The 16427-nt window shown below is 57.2% G+C and overlaps 1 protein-coding gene across 1 annotated transcript; it reads left to right on the top strand.

The window, feature by feature from the left end:
* Nucleotides 1-1611: 1611 nt before the first annotated feature.
* TFAP4 (transcription factor AP-4) lies at nt 1612-15973 on the top strand. Its single transcript, XM_012441978.3, has 7 exons — nt 1612-1823; nt 10868-11033; nt 11147-11245; nt 11621-11791; nt 12869-13009; nt 13222-13377; nt 14913-15973. Exons 1-7 carry the CDS (start codon nt 1735-1737, stop codon nt 15105-15107), a joined length of 1017 nt encoding a protein of 338 aa, XP_012297401.1. The 5' UTR covers nt 1612-1734; the 3' UTR covers nt 15108-15973.
* Nucleotides 15974-16427: the final 454 nt, after the last annotated feature.

Here is a 16427-nt window from a genome sequence, read left to right as displayed (position 1 = left end):
CTGACCTCAGGTGATTCACCAGCCTCGGCCTCTCAAAGTGCTGGGATTACAGGCATGAGCCACTGCGCCTGGCTTATTTTTTAAAAAAAAATAAAAATAAAGTAAGACTTCAGGGACTTTTTTTTGTCAAGTGGCCTGGGATCTGTACTTAGAGAAACTGCCTAACAGGTTGCTTTAAGGATTGGAGCGCGTGTATGCAAAACTGCTCAGCATCCACTGGGTGCTGGCAACATTTAATAATATTTCCCAATAATAACAGTAACTATTGTTAGTACTAGGAATACGTCAAATTAGGAGGCGCGATTTAGGGGGAACCTGGAAGGCGGTAGGCAGGATCCAGGACATTCCAAGGCAGGCGTGGGCTTCCTGAGCCAGAAGCCAACCCTCCAGGAGCCAGGGAGGGCCTGGGGTCGGAAGGTGGGGCGTGGGAGCGGAGGATTGGAAGCTCACCGCCAGGGTCCCCGTCCCCGCCCCACGTCCTCACCCCCTCGTGGGGAGCGCATCCTGGCGGAGGGGCAAGTCCCGCACGGGCTTTGTCATGAATGAGAAGCTGCAGCCTTCAGCCCGCGGAGGGAACAGTGGGGGTCAGGGGAATACCAGGCGACCCGGCGGCAACCAGCAGACCTCCCGGCCGTACTGGCAGCCTGAGTCCAGGGGACGCAGCCATTCGGGCCCGCCTCCACCTTCTCCTCCCCGCCTGGGCCCCCGGCTTCCTAGGGCGGCCCCAGCATCCCTGGCGCCCTTTGCCGTCCCCTCGCCGGGCCAGGATTCCCAGGATTCGGAGCCCCGGACGCGCGGCCAGCGACTGGCAGCTAGGCAGGGTGGGAGGGAGGAGGCTGGCCGGCCTCCGAAGTCAGCCCCAAGTTACATGTGGGAAGCGGTGGCTGTGACGCAAGTTTCCAGGGGGCCCTGGGCTCAGCTCGAAGGGAGCACACCAGAGAGGCTCCGCTGTGTGCAGTTGCAATGGTGAAAAAGCAGAAGCTCCGAGCGCGAACCTCAGGCCGCCTTTCCCGTAGCCGCTGCACGCCCGACCCAGCCGCGCCCCCTTCTCCCCGCGGGCCCGCCGAGTGCGCGGACCCTGCACTGGGCAGTCCCCGCTGGACCCGGGGCTGCACGGGCTGGGCTCCCCGCGCGGTGGCTGGCCATTTTTTTTTTTTTTTTTTTTTTTTTTGCAACGCTTGCCAACCTGTCAGCTGATGGACCTCATCACCCCATAGTGGCGCATGTAGCTCGGCCGCAGCTAGCTCCATTCACGCTGCGCCACCCCCAGTCGGCCCGCGGTCCCCGGCCCCCTGTGCCCCGCGAGAGGCCTGCAGACCCCGGCTGCAGCGGGCCCTCGGGGGCCCGCGCCCCTCTCGCCCCGGCCTCGCGCCGCCTGGGGGGCGCTGCAAATAGTCCTTTGTTTACATGCAATTCCTTACTCCGCGGAAGGAGGCCGGGGGAGTGCTGAGTTTTCACCAGCTGTTTCCCGCCTTGAAACAGACATCTGATCAGCTGCAAACACACACACACACACACACACACACACACACCCGGGGAGGCAGGCCGGAGAGACCTCCCTCCCGCCCCTCCCGCCCGCCTCCCTCCCCTCGCCGCCGCCGCCGCCGCCGCCAGCATCTGGGACCGGCCGATTCTGCACCTCCGTCCGGCGCTGCCCTTTGATTCGGATTTCCATCTTGCATTCTCCGGCTGATCGCGGGAACTGGCTCGTGCAGAGGAGGGGGGCCGATCGCTATGGAGTATTTCATGGTGCCCACTCAGAAGGTGCCCTCTTTGCAACATTTCAGGAAAACAGAGAAAGAAGTGATAGGAGGGCTCTGTAGGTGTGTACTCCTCCTCCCCCCACCCCCTTCCTACCATTGCAGCCCCCGGCCAGCCCGCCCGGGCGGGCGCGCGTGTGCGCACGCATGGCCCGCGCCGCCGACCCCGCTAGCCTTTCTTAGCTGCTGGGACCGCTGCAGCCTCGCGCACCGGGTCTGCGCCGCCCCGGGACCCTCCTCCCTTGGAGCATGGGGGCCCCGAACGGCCCCGACCACTTTTGTCCGCTGCAGGCGGGCGAGTCGCGACGTTTGTAAATTGCAAACAGACCCACGTGGTTCTGCAGCAGTCCCGGCCATGCTTGGTGCTGGTGGCCTTCCCCCCCCGCGCTTCCTCTTCCCCCCTCCCGCGGCGGCTTCCTTCCTCTCCTTCCTTCCTCGCGATCTTAGGGCGCCCCCATTCAAGGGGGTCTGGGGGTCCGGGGCGCGCGTGGGGCCGTAGCGAGGGCGGCTACAATGCAGCCATGCCGCGGCTCCCGGCACGGGTGGGGGCGGGGAGCCGGGCACTGTGCGTGTTTGCAGAGCGGGGCTGCAGCGGGGTCGGGGGCGTGCTTGCGTGTGGGGGTGGGGGGTGGGCGGGCCCCAAGGGGCCCGCGCGGCCGGCAGGGGCGCCGCGGCCCGGGGCACGTTGGCTGCTGCTGGCTCGCCCGCCCGCGCCCGGGCGCTGTTTACTAGCGAGGCCTGGACGTGACTCTGCAGCCCTCTTGGAGTAGGCGGACCTCTGCGCGCGGCCTCGCGGGAGCTGTAGTTCTCTGTGTCCTGCGGGTGCAGCATTGTGGGATTTGTAGGCGCTCGTGGGCCACGCTTTCCCTGCACAAAGCTCGGTCCCAGCGGGCACGATGGGCAAGGCAGGCCAGGTGGGCAGGCCTTTTGGGGAGGGGACACCTGAGGCCGCCTCTAGTCTCGCAGGGCAGCTTCCCGCAGCACGTGGGTTTCCTCTGCAAACTTTCCCATCCAACGCCCCTCCCCGCTGCCGTAAACCGAAAGCGTCCGGTCCCCCAGCTGGGTGGGTGGCCCGAGGTCCGCAGGCCTCCCCAGAAGCCAGTTTGCAAGCTTGGTCCTAGGTTGCTCTAAATCCAAAGGGTGATAGATTCAAGGACCACACACAGCCAAACCGCCCCGGACACTTGTTAAAATGCACACGCCTGGAGCTCTGGTCGCTGGGGCCCGGACAGCTCTGCATTTTGAACAACCCGCCGGGCAGGGTGTTGGGGAGGTGTGCGTTCTTCGGCGTGCACAAGTTTGGGACCTGCGGCCCCTTTCCTGCCGCGCTGCTCCAGGAGCGAAATGGCTCCCCAGGGCTGGAGCCACGTGCTCTGCTGCCCAAGGCAGTCTGGGCGGGGATTGAGGGAGGAGGAGCCCGCCGGTGTGGCCCAGGCTGGTGGACACTAGTGGGTGCAGAATCCGGCCTGGAGGGAAGGTTGCTGTACACGTGTAGACAGTCGCACCCAACCCTCTGCCCCAAGGGTCCCCATCTTAAAGCTACTCTGAAGTTCCCAGTCAATACCTAGACTTGGACCAGTTGATGGGTCTGGCAGCCGGCAGGGATGCCCCGAGGGCTGGCCCTTGCACGAGGCCCACCTGGAGGGCCCAGTAATAATAAGTAAAAAAATATTCTTGAGCACTTTTTATGTTCTGGGGGCCTCAGTTTGCTAGAATTTTCTCATCGAGTTGTCATAATCTTTCTATGAGTCAAAAGTGTCTTGATTCCATGTAAAGAGGAGGACAGAGAGACTAGGGAGGGGACCACCACAGCAAGTGGTGGAGCTGGAACTTCAACCCTGGTCCTGGGGTTACAGGCTGCTGTAGGGCTGGGCTGGGCAGTGTGGAGGTGCGGTTGAGCCACTGCGCCTGCTGGGGAGGACATTCTGGGCCTGATCCTGGGCAGGGTGAGGGCAGAGGGGCCCTCTGGCTGCCATGCCTAGACCTTAGGTGAGTCCTCCTAGGGCCCCCTAAGATTCTGGCTTCACTTTATCCCTGCCCCAAGACCCCCTCTGGAGGATGCCAGCAGTCCCCCAGGATAGCTGGATCTTGATAAGCCAAGGGCTTGAGGGTGCAGGGCCTTTGTCCAGGGTTGGGCACCGAGACATCCATTGCAAGAGAGTTGTCAGCTGTGCATTAGGCATGGAGTTGGGGGTGCCTGGATTTGTTTATGTTCAGTAGGGGCCGCAGGGTAAGGTAGGAAGCCCATTGGGGATCAAATGTGTGTGTCAGGCAGGACCTTCAGGTCAGATGTATTTGCTTCTCTGGGTCATGTCAAGCTGGTGGGCTTTGCTCCATGCCTCAGTGACCAGCAGGGATCTCCCTGTCTTTCTGTCTCCCAGGCCTACTGGAGGGTACTGTAGGGCACAGTGATGCCCACGAAAGCTGCAGGTTTGGACCCGTCGCCTAACGGTTCTCAGGTCCTGGAAAACAGATGCACCTGTGAAAATCAGCCATGGGTATGGGAAGGGGCTGGTAGCTTTTAAAATGACATTCAGGACTGGGCGCGATGGCTCACGCCTGTAATCCCAGCACTTTGGCAGGCCGAGGCGGGCAGATCATGAGGTTGGGAGTTTGAGACCAGCCTGGCCAATATGGTGAAAGCCCGCTACTAAAAATACAAAAATTAGCCGGGCATGGTGGTACGTGCTTGTAATCCCAGCTACTTGGGAGGCTGAGTCTGGAGAATCGCTTGAACCCAGGAGGTGGAGGTTGCAGGGAGCTGAGATGGCACCACTACACTCTAGCCTAGGCAGTAATGTGAGACTCCATCTCAAAAAAAAAAAAAAAAGAAGAAGAAGAAGACTGAATGTCTTTTTTTTGTGTGTGTGATGGAGTCTTACTCTGTCACCCAGAATGGTGTGTAGTGGTGCTATCTCGGCTCACTGCAACCTCCCTGTCCTGAGTTCAAGTCACTTTCCTGCCTCAGCCTCCCATATAGCTGGTATTTCAGGCATGTGCCACCACGCCTGGCTAATTTTTGTATTTTTAGTAGAGACAGGGTTTCACCATGGTGGTTGGCCAGGCTGGTCTTGAATCCCTGACCTCAGGTGATCTAGCCACCTTGGCCTCCCAAAGTGCTAGGATTACAGATGTGAGCCACGGTGCCAGGCCACTGACATTCAGAGTCTTAAAAACAGGTATATGGTGGTCTCCATTTGCATCTTGGTTTTTTTTTGAGACGGAGTTTTGCTCTTGTTACCCAGGCTGGAGTTCAATGGCATGATCTTGGCTCACCGCAACCTCTACCTCCTGGGTTCAGGCAATTCTCCCACCTTAGCCTCCTGGGACTACAGGTGTGCACCACCATGCCCAGCTAATTTTTGTATTTTTAGTAGAGACGGGGTTTCACCATGTTGACCAGGATGGTCCCGATCTCTTAACCTTGTGATCCACCCACCTTGGCCTCCCAAAGTGCTGGGATTAAAGGCGTGAGCCACCGTGCCCAACCTTGTTTTTTTTTTTTTTTTTTTGAGTCAGAGTCTCACTCTGTAGCACAGGCTGGAGTGCAGTGGCGTGATCTTGGCTCATGGCAACCTCTGTCTCCTGCATTCAAGCAATTCTCCCACCTCAGCTTCCTGAGTAGCTGGGATTACAGGCATAAGCCACCACTCTTGGCCTTTCTTGATCTCTTTTAAACTTCACCATGACCTTGTGACATGAAGCAGTGTTTCATATTTTACAGATGGGGGAAACTGGGGCTTGGTGTTCCACAGCTAGTAAGTGGCAAGGCTGGACCTTTTGCACTTGAGCCCAGTGCAGGATTCTCACTGATGGTCTGGAGGAACTTTGGGGAAGGGAAGGAGGCTGGGATGTTTCCGATGGGAACAGCCTGGGCATGGTGTGTTCTGGGACCGAGGGGAATGGCACCAGACTGGCCAGGTCAGAGTGCAGAGTATGGATGGCTAGTGTAGCAGCAGTGGGGATGGAGCATGGACGAGAACCTCTGGCTCATTAGGTGAGAGAAGGACGAGTGTCTTACTCCTTTCTTGGGTTTGGGAGAATCCCATGTGGATTATCCACATTGACTGTGTCGACGTTAAGTGACTCTGAGGTGTGTGAGTTACTTCAGGGCAGTGTGAAATGAAAGTTCTCAGTGGCCAGTTTGAGGCTGGAACTGGGCAGGCGAGTGCAGAGGGACTGGGGGTACTTGGCCTTGGGCTGGGCAGGAGGGATAAGTACCTGGCACAGATCTAGACTTGAAGGGCATGCCCATGCCCCCGAGTGTCTGGTTGGGATGCCAGTGTCAGTCTCGTTAGATTTTGTGGGTGCTGTGGTGGTAGAGGTGGCGGCTCTGGCCTTAGCATCCAAGGCTGGTGCCCAAATTTTGTTCCTTGTCCATTGGCTGCTCAGTGACCTGCCTTATTCCTGAGTCTGGGGCAGCCCCAGGTTGGCTGCAGGAGGCTGGCTTTCCAAAAGTAAGAGAGCCTCAGTGTGGCCAGGCACAGTGGCTCATGCCTGTAATCCCAGCACTTTGGGAGGCCGAGGTGGGTGGATCATTTGAGGTCAGGAGTTCGAGACCAGCCTGGCCAACATGGTGAAACCCTGTCTCTACTAAAAATACAAAAATTAGCTGGGCATGGTGGCGGGTGCCTGTAATATCAGCTACTCGGGAGGCTGAGGCATGAGATCGCTTGAACTCAGGAGGCCAAGACTGCAGTGAGCTGAGATTGTGCCACTGGACTCCAGCCTGGGAACAGAGCGAGACTTTGTCTTTAAAAAAAAAAAAAAAAATTAGCCAGTTGTGGTGGCGCACGCCTGTAATCCCAGCTACTCAGGAGGCTGAGACATAAGAATTGCTTGAACCCGGGAGGTGGAGGTTGCAGTGAACCGAGATTGCGCCACTGGACTCTAGCCTGGGCAATAGAGCGAGACTCAGTCTAAAAAAAAGAGAGAGAGAGAGAGAACCTCGAGGTCAATGGACTTCTGCCACCTTTGATTCTCACCTGTAGGAGTCTGAAGTGGCCAGGGAGAGGGTAGTGGATCTTTATTTACTGTGTGTGTGTAGGACCTTTACAGACCGTAACTGTAAATGCAAACCCCCGAAAGAGCTATCAGAAACTTTCCAGGCATTTGCAGAAAAATCCACTGTATCCAGTGCAATATCACCTGGAAATTTCAATTAACCAACCTTCATCAACAGGAACCCCTGGTTGGTCAGCCAACGGAAGCCCAGGTTGGCCAGCATTCCACCAATAAGAATTCCTGGTTAGCGCACTCCACCAATCACAGCCCTTGGTTAGCTCCTATTCCACCAATCAGAAGCCCTGGTTAGCACGCATTCTATTAAAGGACTCTGTCGGCTGGTACTTCCAGGGCAATTTAGGTGAGTTATTAATTGAGGGTCTTGGTGGCAGATTCAGGTCCCCACGAGCAACTGTAGCTTTGGGGAGAAATTTGCTTTATTGGATTTAAGATAGTGCTTAACCTAAGTTAACCTAAGTTAAGCACTAGGTTAGCCAGCAGCTGTTTTCTGAGCCAGGAGACTGGGCTGAGGGCTTTGGAGAGGACAGAGGCAGGAGAAGCTGTGCTGGAAGATTCCGGTGCAGAGGAGGAGGCGACACAGGCCCCTGATCCCAGCCCCAGCGCCTCTTCCTGTGGAACATACGGCTGGGGTTTTCGGGACTGGGTCTCCTTTGACCTCCCCAGTTAGTGGGCTGCCTTGTGGGGAAGGGAAGGAAGAGGCTGAGGGTCAGCTCCTAAGAGCAGAGTTGTTGGTGGGACTTGGGCCGGAAGGTGCAGGAGGGTGCATTTGTTCGCACCCTGCCCTGCCCTACTGCTGGGTGTGACCTTGGACAAGTCCCTTGTGGGCTTGGTCCCATGTGTGTTCAGAAGGGCAGGAGTGATGGCTGAGCCTGCAGTCACACCCCCTGCTTCTGGTAATTGGCGGGCTGTTTGAAGTAGGGGTCACTAGAGGCGCGTCAGTGGGTGGGGCAGGGGAGGTTTGGCATCTACAGGTGCCTGCTGTGCGGGGTCTGGCTGCTTGACCTTGGGAGTATCACCTCCCCTCCCAGGAACCTGCACTGCTTGCTCACTGTAATGTCAGCCACCCCACTGGGTTTCTGTGAGAATCAGGCAGGGAAAAATGTAAACGAGGTCTGTGAATAATAAAAAGAGTTACACGATTACAGTGCTTTCTGAATGCCTGGTCCTTGTTTGTTTTTTTTTGAGACAGGGTCTCACTCTGTTGCCCAGGCTGGAGTGCGGTGACATGATCACAGCTCACGGCAGCCTCAACCTCCTGTGCTTATTCCATCCTCCCACCTTAGCCTCCTGAGTAGCTGGAACAATAGGCACATGCCACCATGCCTAGCTGATTTCTTAATTTTTTTTTGTCGTAATGGGGTCTCACTATGTTGCCCAGGCTGGTCTTGAACTCTGGGGCTCAAGCGATCCTTCTGCCTTGGCCTCCCAAAGTGCTAGGATTATAGCTGTGAGCCGCTGTGCCGGGCCTGGTCCTCTCTTTTACAGGGATAACTGTCATCTGCTGGTTGGGGCATCTGGCTCTGTGGGATGGTCAGCGCTCATTCTGCTCTATGGCCTGACACCTGCTCTGGGGTCAGGGTTCAAGTCCCAGCACTAGCTGCAGCTGATCCCTACCCAAGCCTCTGTGCCCGCCTCTTTACACAGGAGTCTTCAGGCCATCTGACTCAGGAAGATTGTGACAATTGAGTGAGAAAATTCTAACCAAAAACTTAAAAAAAAGATGTGTCCCTCTGTTGTGGACCCTCCAGGAGGGCCAGCTCTCAGGTGGCCCAAGGCTGGACTTAGTGCTTCCTTTTCCCCCCAGGCCCTGGTCAGCTCTGACCTTTGGACATTGCCAGGAGGGGCCCAGGGGCTGGGTGAGCAGGGGTCTCTCCCCACATCTCCTGTGGGAATGGTGATGCCCCCAGATTGCACTTACCCTGTGTTGTGGCTTCCTATGGACATCTCTTCCCACTTCTTACCTGCAAAGAGCCCCAGCTTTAAGCCATCACTGCAGAGCAGTCCTAGTCCCCTTGGCCTGCTGGCCTCTCAGAGATGGTGTAGTCTGAGGCTGTGCCAGACCTGGAAGCCTGGACTCCACCCCAAGGATGGGCCACACACAGCTGTGCAGCAGGCCTGCCCTAGTGCCCCCGTCAGCCCCACTGCAGGCAGGGGAAGTGGGAGAAGTGAGGGCCCTGACATCCAGCGGACTGACCCTAAAACCATGCCTCTCCCTGCTCTGAACCCTAAAGTCTCCCATGGAAAGTGGGGGGCCTGGGCCCCTTTTGCCGCACTGACATTTCAAGGCCTTGTGAGCCACTTACACCCTGGGGACAGGCCGTGGGACTTTGGGTCCTGATGGAGGAGGGGCTTGGCTTGATGACGCCGGAAGGAGGCTGATTTGCATCCAGACTCTAGTCGCCCACTTCTCTGTTGGGAGAGGAAGCCCAGGCCGAGGAAGGGGCAGGGATGTGTCCAGGGTCCCACAGGGAGCCAAGGCTGGACAGATGGGGCAGGATGCGTGGGGCCAGGAAGGCCACGGCTGTTTCCAGCTGTTGGAGATGTGCTTTCTCCTGGGTCCATGCAAACTCTTTTCCGCCTGCCCATTGGCGTAGGGGCCACAGCAGGGGAGTTAGACTTGGCAGCCCCTTGACCCCAGACTGGCCCCGCCAATGGAGCAAGAGCTGCTCTGAGCCGTTTCCCTGTTCTCCCAGATTCAAGGGCGTGAGCCCCCTTGGCCCAGTCCTGGAACAGGGCACCCCGGGAGGGCCCCTCAGGAAGAGGCCGGGGCTGCGGCTTCGGGTGGGGCCGGCGGCCTCTGCTGGGAGCCCAGCATCTGGAAGCCATCAGGCCAGGGGCGGGGGAAGTTGCAGGGGAGGTCCAGGGAGGGAGACATGCCTCCTCCAGGCCACACACAGGCCCAACCCTCGGGAGCGTGGCCTTGGGCCCACAACCGCCGCCTCTGCCCGCTGGCCCGCAGCCCCGCCCCCGCCGGAAGCCCCGCCCCCACGCGGCAGCCACGCCCTCTTCCCCCGGGCTGCCTTCTCATTCCACTGGCCGCTGCTCCTGCAAGGGTTAGTAGCGCTCCCCACAGCATGCTGGGAGCCTCGCTTCTCCGGCACAGGGTGGGTCTGTCTCTTGGAGTGGGTGGGCTGCGGGGAGCACTGTCTGCAGGGGTTGTTGGCTTCGTGTCTTTTTGGGGAGTGAGTGGTATCTGTCTTGTCCTGTGTGAGGTGTGTGAAGTCTCAGCGTAGTGGAGCTGGGGCTTGTGGCTGGAGGCGTGGCCGTGAGGGTAGGAAGGGAGTGGGGACGTCTTCCTCAGTCCTGGGATTCAAAGCCTGAGACGCTGAAGAGGTGCTCCAGGCGCCCAGCAGGTCACTCAAGTGTCCCAGGAGCGGGACAGCGTCCCTGACTGTCGCTGTCCTACGTGCATCAGAATCACACCATGCAGGTTTCTGGGCCCCACCAGGTCTGCTAGTCAGACACCACTGGGGCCAGCACCCGTCGTCTGCACAGTCTCTAAGCTCCTGGGTGCTTTGATGCTCAGACACACTGGAAATTCTGTTGGGGAGAAGAAACTGCTCCCCGTGAGGGAAGCCAAGGAGGGTTGGGTTTTTATTGTTGTTGAGACAAGGTCTTGCTCTGTTGCCCAGAAGTGTACTGGCTCGATCATAGCTCCCTGCAGCCTCCACCTGTGGGCTCAAGCAGCCCTCCCACTTCAGCCTCCTGAGTAGCTGGAACTACAGGCGTGCGCCACCACACCTGGCTAATTTTATTTTTTGTGGAGACAGGGTCTCAGTACGTTGCCTAGACTGATCTCAAACTCTTGGGTTCAATGATCTGTGGCCTTGACCTCCCAAAGAACGGGGATTACAAGTGTGAGCCACTGTGCCTGGCCCTCGCTGGGTTCTGAGCAGACTATCTTACCCTTAGCCAGCCTATTCAGTCCACCTGGGTGTCCCAGAGAGAACCCCTCCATCACCCTCTGGGGGTGGCCTGGCATCTTTTGCAGCAGGGGCGGGATGCAGGTTCCACTGGGGCCCTCTGGAGATGAATGATGAAGAGGGCGCTTTGGCCGAGCCTGTTCCTGTCCTCTCTGGCAGCCTTGCCAACATTCCACTGACCCCGGAGACTCAGCGGGACCAGGAGCGGCGGATTCGACGGGAGATCGCCAACAGCAACGAGCGGAGGCGCATGCAGAGCATCAACGCGGGCTTCCAGTCCCTCAAGACCCTCATCCCCCACACAGACGGAGAGAAGCTCAGCAAGGTGGGTGAGAGCAGGGAGGGCTTCCTGGAGGAGGCATCAGACTCCCTCTGGGAGAGAAAAGTGAGCTCTGGTAAACACTGCCAGCTTGACTCTTGGCTTTTCCCTGCCTTCAGGCAGCCATTCTCCAGCAGACAGCCGAGTACATCTTTTCCCTGGAGCAGGAGAAGACCAGGCTCTTGCAGCAGAACACACAGCTCAAGCGCTTCATCCAGGTGCGCCCAGCCCTCCTTCCTGGCTCCCTCTCCTGGCATGGGCATCCCAGGACCCAGTCATGGGCCTGGGATGCAGGTGTGGCTGCAGGCCCCTTCTTGTCCACTGGCAAGTACTTCAGGCACTTGTTTTCCTGCCCCAGCCTCAGTTTCCCCATCAGTCTAGTGCGGTGGAGTGGGATCGAATGAGCCAGGTGACTGCTCTGGACAGCAGCCCATTCTCCTGGCATTTGGCTGGTTTGTTGGATTTGCAGAAGGGGCTCCCTAATGAAGATCCACCTATATTGGGCAGTTTTGGGGGGCTGCGATGGAGCCTCAATCTCCGTGGTGGTGGTACCGAGGTGTCAGGCACACTGACCGACTCCTTGGGGTCCCCAGGAGCTGAGCGGCTCGTCCCCCAAGCGACGGCGGGCAGAGGACAAGGACGAAGGCATCGGCTCTCCGGACATCTGGGAGGACGAGAAGGCGGAGGACCTGCGGCGGGAGATGATTGAGCTTCGGCAGCAGCTGGACAAGGAGCGCTCGGTGCGCATGATGCTGGAGGAGCAGGTGAGGCAGCGCCCTCTGCTGGGCGCGGCGCGTGGTGCAGCGGGTGCGGAGCCTGGGGTCCCCCCTGTAATGCTCTGCTGCCCTTGGTTGAACCCTATTTACCGGAGCACCTGCTGCGGTGCCAGGCTTAGGAGTGGCGAGCAAGCCAGACACGTCCCTGCCCTCGGGGGTCACCATCTGCGTCGGGATGGGGGAGATTAGTCAAATGACCTCAAAAATGTAACCCTGATGGGCTGGGTATGGTGGCTCACACCTGTAATCCCAGCACTTTGTGGGGCTGAGGTGCGAGGATCACTAGAGCCCAGGTGTTTGAGACCAGCCTGGGAAGCCTAGTGAGATCCTATCTCCACCAAAAAATATATGAATATCAGGCAGGTGTGGTGGGGTGTGCCTGTGGTCCCAGCTGCTCAGGAGGTTGAGCTGGGAGGATTGCTTGAGCCCAGAAGGTGGAGACTGCAGTGAGCGGTGATCGCACAATGGCACTCCAGCCTGGGTGACAGAGTGACACCCTGTCTCAAAAAGCTAGGTGTGATGGTGCACATCTGTGGTCCCAGCTACCTGGGAGGCTGAGCTGGGAGGATCGCTTGAGCCCAGGAGGTGGAGGCTGCAGTCAGCTGTGATTGTGCCACTGCACTCCAGCTTGGGTGACAGAGGGAGACCCTGTCTCAAAACAAAAACCAAAAACAAAGCACTTAACCATGATGAAGGCCAGGCTGGAGCTGTGGCATCCGGAGGGGGTTTGACCTGGTTTTCCAAGGGATGCCCCATGGTTTCTCCATGGAAGTGGGAGGTTGAGTCTCATAATTAACCAAAGGGCAGAGACAGGTGTTCTCGGCAGAGGGAACGGCATAGGCAAAGGCTTAGACAGGAGGGAGCATGGTCCAGTGGTACAGTGGAGGCTGAGGTGGGAGGTGAGATGCGGCAGGGGCTGAAGGTCTCTGGAAATGCTCTGGCCTCTGTTGAGGGGGGCCCGCCTGGTGGTAGGGTTTTCAGCAGGAGTGAATGACCCGCTGTGGGACTGACAGGGCAGGGTGTGCTCCCGAGCCTGCCCCTGAGCCGAGGCTGTCCTGCCTCCAGGTGCGCTCGCTGGAGGCCCACATGTACCCAGAAAAGCTCAAGGTGATCGCGCAGCAGGTGCAGCTGCAGCAGCAGCAGGAACAGGTGAGGCTGCTGCACCAGGAGAAGCTGGAGCGGGAGCAGCAGCACCTGCGGACCCAGGTGAGCAGGAGGTGCCTGGGAGCAGGCTCTGGGGATTGGGGAGCGGGCGGGGGATGCTGGATGGCTGGAAGCCTCTCTGTAGTCCATCTCACCTCTGTTTCTTAACATAAAGGGGGCGGGGGAGCTATACACGGGCTGGTCCTGCATGAATAAGGGAGGTGGATGGGCCGGGAGAAGCCTTGAGAGAAAGGCTGAGGACTTCTGTCTTGCAGCTCCTGCCCGCTCCCGCCCCCACCCACCACCCCACAGTGATCGTGCCGGCACCGCCTCCCCCTCCCTCCCACCACATCAACGTTGTCACCATGGGCCCCTCCTCAGTCATCAACTCTGTTTCCACATCCCGGCAAAATCTGGACACCATCGTGCAGGTACCTGGGCTCGGGAAAGGGGCAGCTTGTAGGGGTCATACGCTGGGAACAGGCTCTTTCTCTTCTTTAGACTAGAAAATGAGGAGCGGTAGAGGAGGAAGATGGTGCTTGGGTGGGAGGGGGTGGAAGGCTGGAAGCCTTGGGGGCTCCCTCCCTGGATCTGCAAGCGGAGAATATGAGGGCCAGAGACCTAGGCAGGGCCTACATGTCACTAGGGGTTGGCCGGGAAGACGGTCCTTTCCCACAGTGTGGGTTTTCCGGAGAGGGTCCTTTGCTCCCAGAGTCCCCTGGTTACAGAGTTGCTGCATCCAGCTCCGGGGGCTGGTCCAAAGCATTGTCTCACCTCCATCCCCGAGGACCTGGATGGGGATACAGGGGTCAGGGCTGTGCATGACAGTTGGGCCTCCTACAGAGGAGGAACTCTGTGGCTCAAGCCTGAAGGTATAGTTGCACTCAGCCTTGAACAAGACCCCTTGAGGGACCCAACCTCAGAAATCAGTAATAAGTAAATAAATAACCCAACCAAAAAAGCAAGACAGGAAAAAAAAATCCATCAATCTCCCTGAATTTCAGTTGCTCATAAACCTTGCAAATTGCATAATGCAATTAATAACAAAGGCCTTTAATAAGTTAGTAGGCAAGCTTTAAAATATATAAACATATTCCAGGGAGGCTCACACCTGGAATCCCAACACTTTGGGAGGCCAGGTGGGCAGATCACTTGAGGTCAGGGGTTCGAGACCATCTTGGCCAACAGGATGAAACCCTGTCTTTGCTAAAAATAGGAAAATTAGCCGGGCGTGGTGGCACACACCTGTAATCCCAGCTATTCTGGAGGCTGGGGCAGGAAAATCACTTGGACCTGGGAGGCGGAAGTTGCAGTGAGCTGAGATTGCAGCACTGCACTCTGGCCTGGGTGACATAGTGAGACTCTGTCTCCAAAAAACACAACAAACATAAACATATGAAAGAAACATATAATTTCTAAGCAGCACTGGGATTGTTTCTTCCCAGAATGGGTGTTTCAATTTAACAGAAGAGTTTTGAAAGTGTTCCTGGGCCGGGCATGGTGGCTTACGCCTATAATCCCAGCACTTTGAGAGGTTGTGGCAGGAAGATTGCCGAGGTCAGGAGTTTGAGGTCAGCTTGGAAAACACAGCAAGAACCCCCTCATCTCTACCAAAAATACAAAAGTTATCTGGGGATGGTGGTGCACTCCTGTGGTTCCAGCTATTAGGGAGGCAGAGGTAGGAGGATCACTTGAGCCCAGGAATCTGAGGCTGCAGTGAGCTATGATCATGATCATGCCCACTGCACTCTTGCCTGGGTGATATAGTGAGATCTTCTCTCCAAAAAAAAAAAAGGTAAAAGAGTTTGTTTTTCGTAGAGTCTGGCGGGCCTCCCCTGCTGCTTTGCACGGCTTATTTCTGGGATGTGTGTTCTAGGGGAGACAGTGGCTGGCTGAGGGCCCCCACTGCCTCCTGGCTGGCTGTGTGTCCCCTGCCGAGCCTCCTCATTGGTTCGTCCCTGTCCAGGCAATCCAGCACATCGAGGGCACCCAGGAAAAGCAGGAGTTGGAGGAGGAGCAGAGGCGAGCTGTTATCGTGAAGCCGGTCCGCAGCTGCCAAGAGGCCCCCACCTCTGACACTGCCTCTGACTCCGAGGCCTCAGACAGTGATGCCATGGACCAGAGCCGGGAGGAACCGTCAGGGGACGGGGAGCTTCCCTGACTACCCCCCCAGCCCTCCTCTCCCTTCTGGGGGCTCAAGGGAGCCGGGGCAGCCACAGGGAGAGATGAGGGTGAATGAGTGAGAAATTTTTACAAAATTACGATGTCATTTGGGTCTCTTTTATGACCTCTTTTTCAATACTGTAAATCAACCTTTGAATGAAGCCACTCAACCCGAGGTCCCGGGGCTGGGGTGGCTCAGAGCGTGTGGGAGCATCGGGACCCCAGGGCTGGGCCTCGGCCCCGGGGGCTGGGGGAAGCTGACACGGAGGTGCCTGCCTCTCTCTGCCAAAAAGCATTTTTTCCTTTAAACATGTTTTTTAAGAACAGGGAAAATCAAACAAAACCCCAAGTTATTTCTTCCCTGCCCAGAGCCAGCCTGGGATTGTCAGTCTTCAATCCCTTTTCCCTCCTCTTTTTGGGTTTTCTTCTTTCTCCTTTAAGCACTTACATGGGTTGGGGGTCAGACTGGGCTGGGGCGTTCTGGGGGCCCAGGGGTCTCCGTTGCTTCTCGGTTGGGGTTTGCTGCTGCTCTGCTCCCCTCCCCCTCCCCATCTCGGCACTAGAATTCTCCACTCTCCCACCCCCCAGCCTCCACCTCTGCCTCCGGGTCTCATCTTCCACCCCAAAAATGTCTTTGTCTCTTTCTTTTTGTTTTGTTTGTTGTTGGTATTTTTTTTTTTTTGGTTTTGCTTTCTGTTTTTGTTACGTTTTTCTTTTTTTTTTTTTTTTTTTTTTTACAATTTTGAGGTCTTCGTGTTCAAGGAGAAGCTATTATATTTTGTTAAGAAAGTGGGGAGAAAAAAACCAAGAGGCCACCGTGCCTTTGTAAAGAAACAAAATAAAGTTTGTACTTTGTTTTTTAGATTCTCAGTCTCCTGGGTGTGGGCTGGCCTGAAGCCCCGGGCAGGGATACCTTGTCTAGAGTAGGGGGGGCTCCTTGGGCCCTCCAAAGGGAACGGGGTGTGTGTGAGCACAGTAACTCCCTCAGCTCGTGTGTTGGGATGAGAAATTGGAGTCCTCACGTTCCCTGGGATTACTCTGAGTATTCTGTAAAGATGGAAGATGTGCTGAGCACCGTGGCTCATGCCTGTAATCCCAGCACTTTGGGAGGCCGAGGCAGGTGAATCACGAGGTCAGGAGATTGAGATCATCCTGGCCAACATGGTGAAAGCCATCTTTACTCGAAATACAAAATTTAACTGGGCGTGGTGGCTGTAGTCCAGCTACTCAGGAGGTTGAGGCAGGAGAGTTGCTTGAACCCTGGAGGCGGAGATTGCAGTGAGCTGAGATTGTGCCACTGCACCCCAGCCTGGGCGAC

This window comes from Aotus nancymaae, unplaced genomic scaffold (genome assembly GCF_030222135.1).
Source record: "Aotus nancymaae isolate 86718 unplaced genomic scaffold, 86718_ANA_hifiasm-v0.15.2.pri h1tg000049l, whole genome shotgun sequence".
NCBI lineage: Eukaryota > Metazoa > Chordata > Mammalia > Primates > Aotidae > Aotus > Aotus nancymaae.
This window is presented reverse-complemented; position numbering and strand designations above follow the sequence as displayed.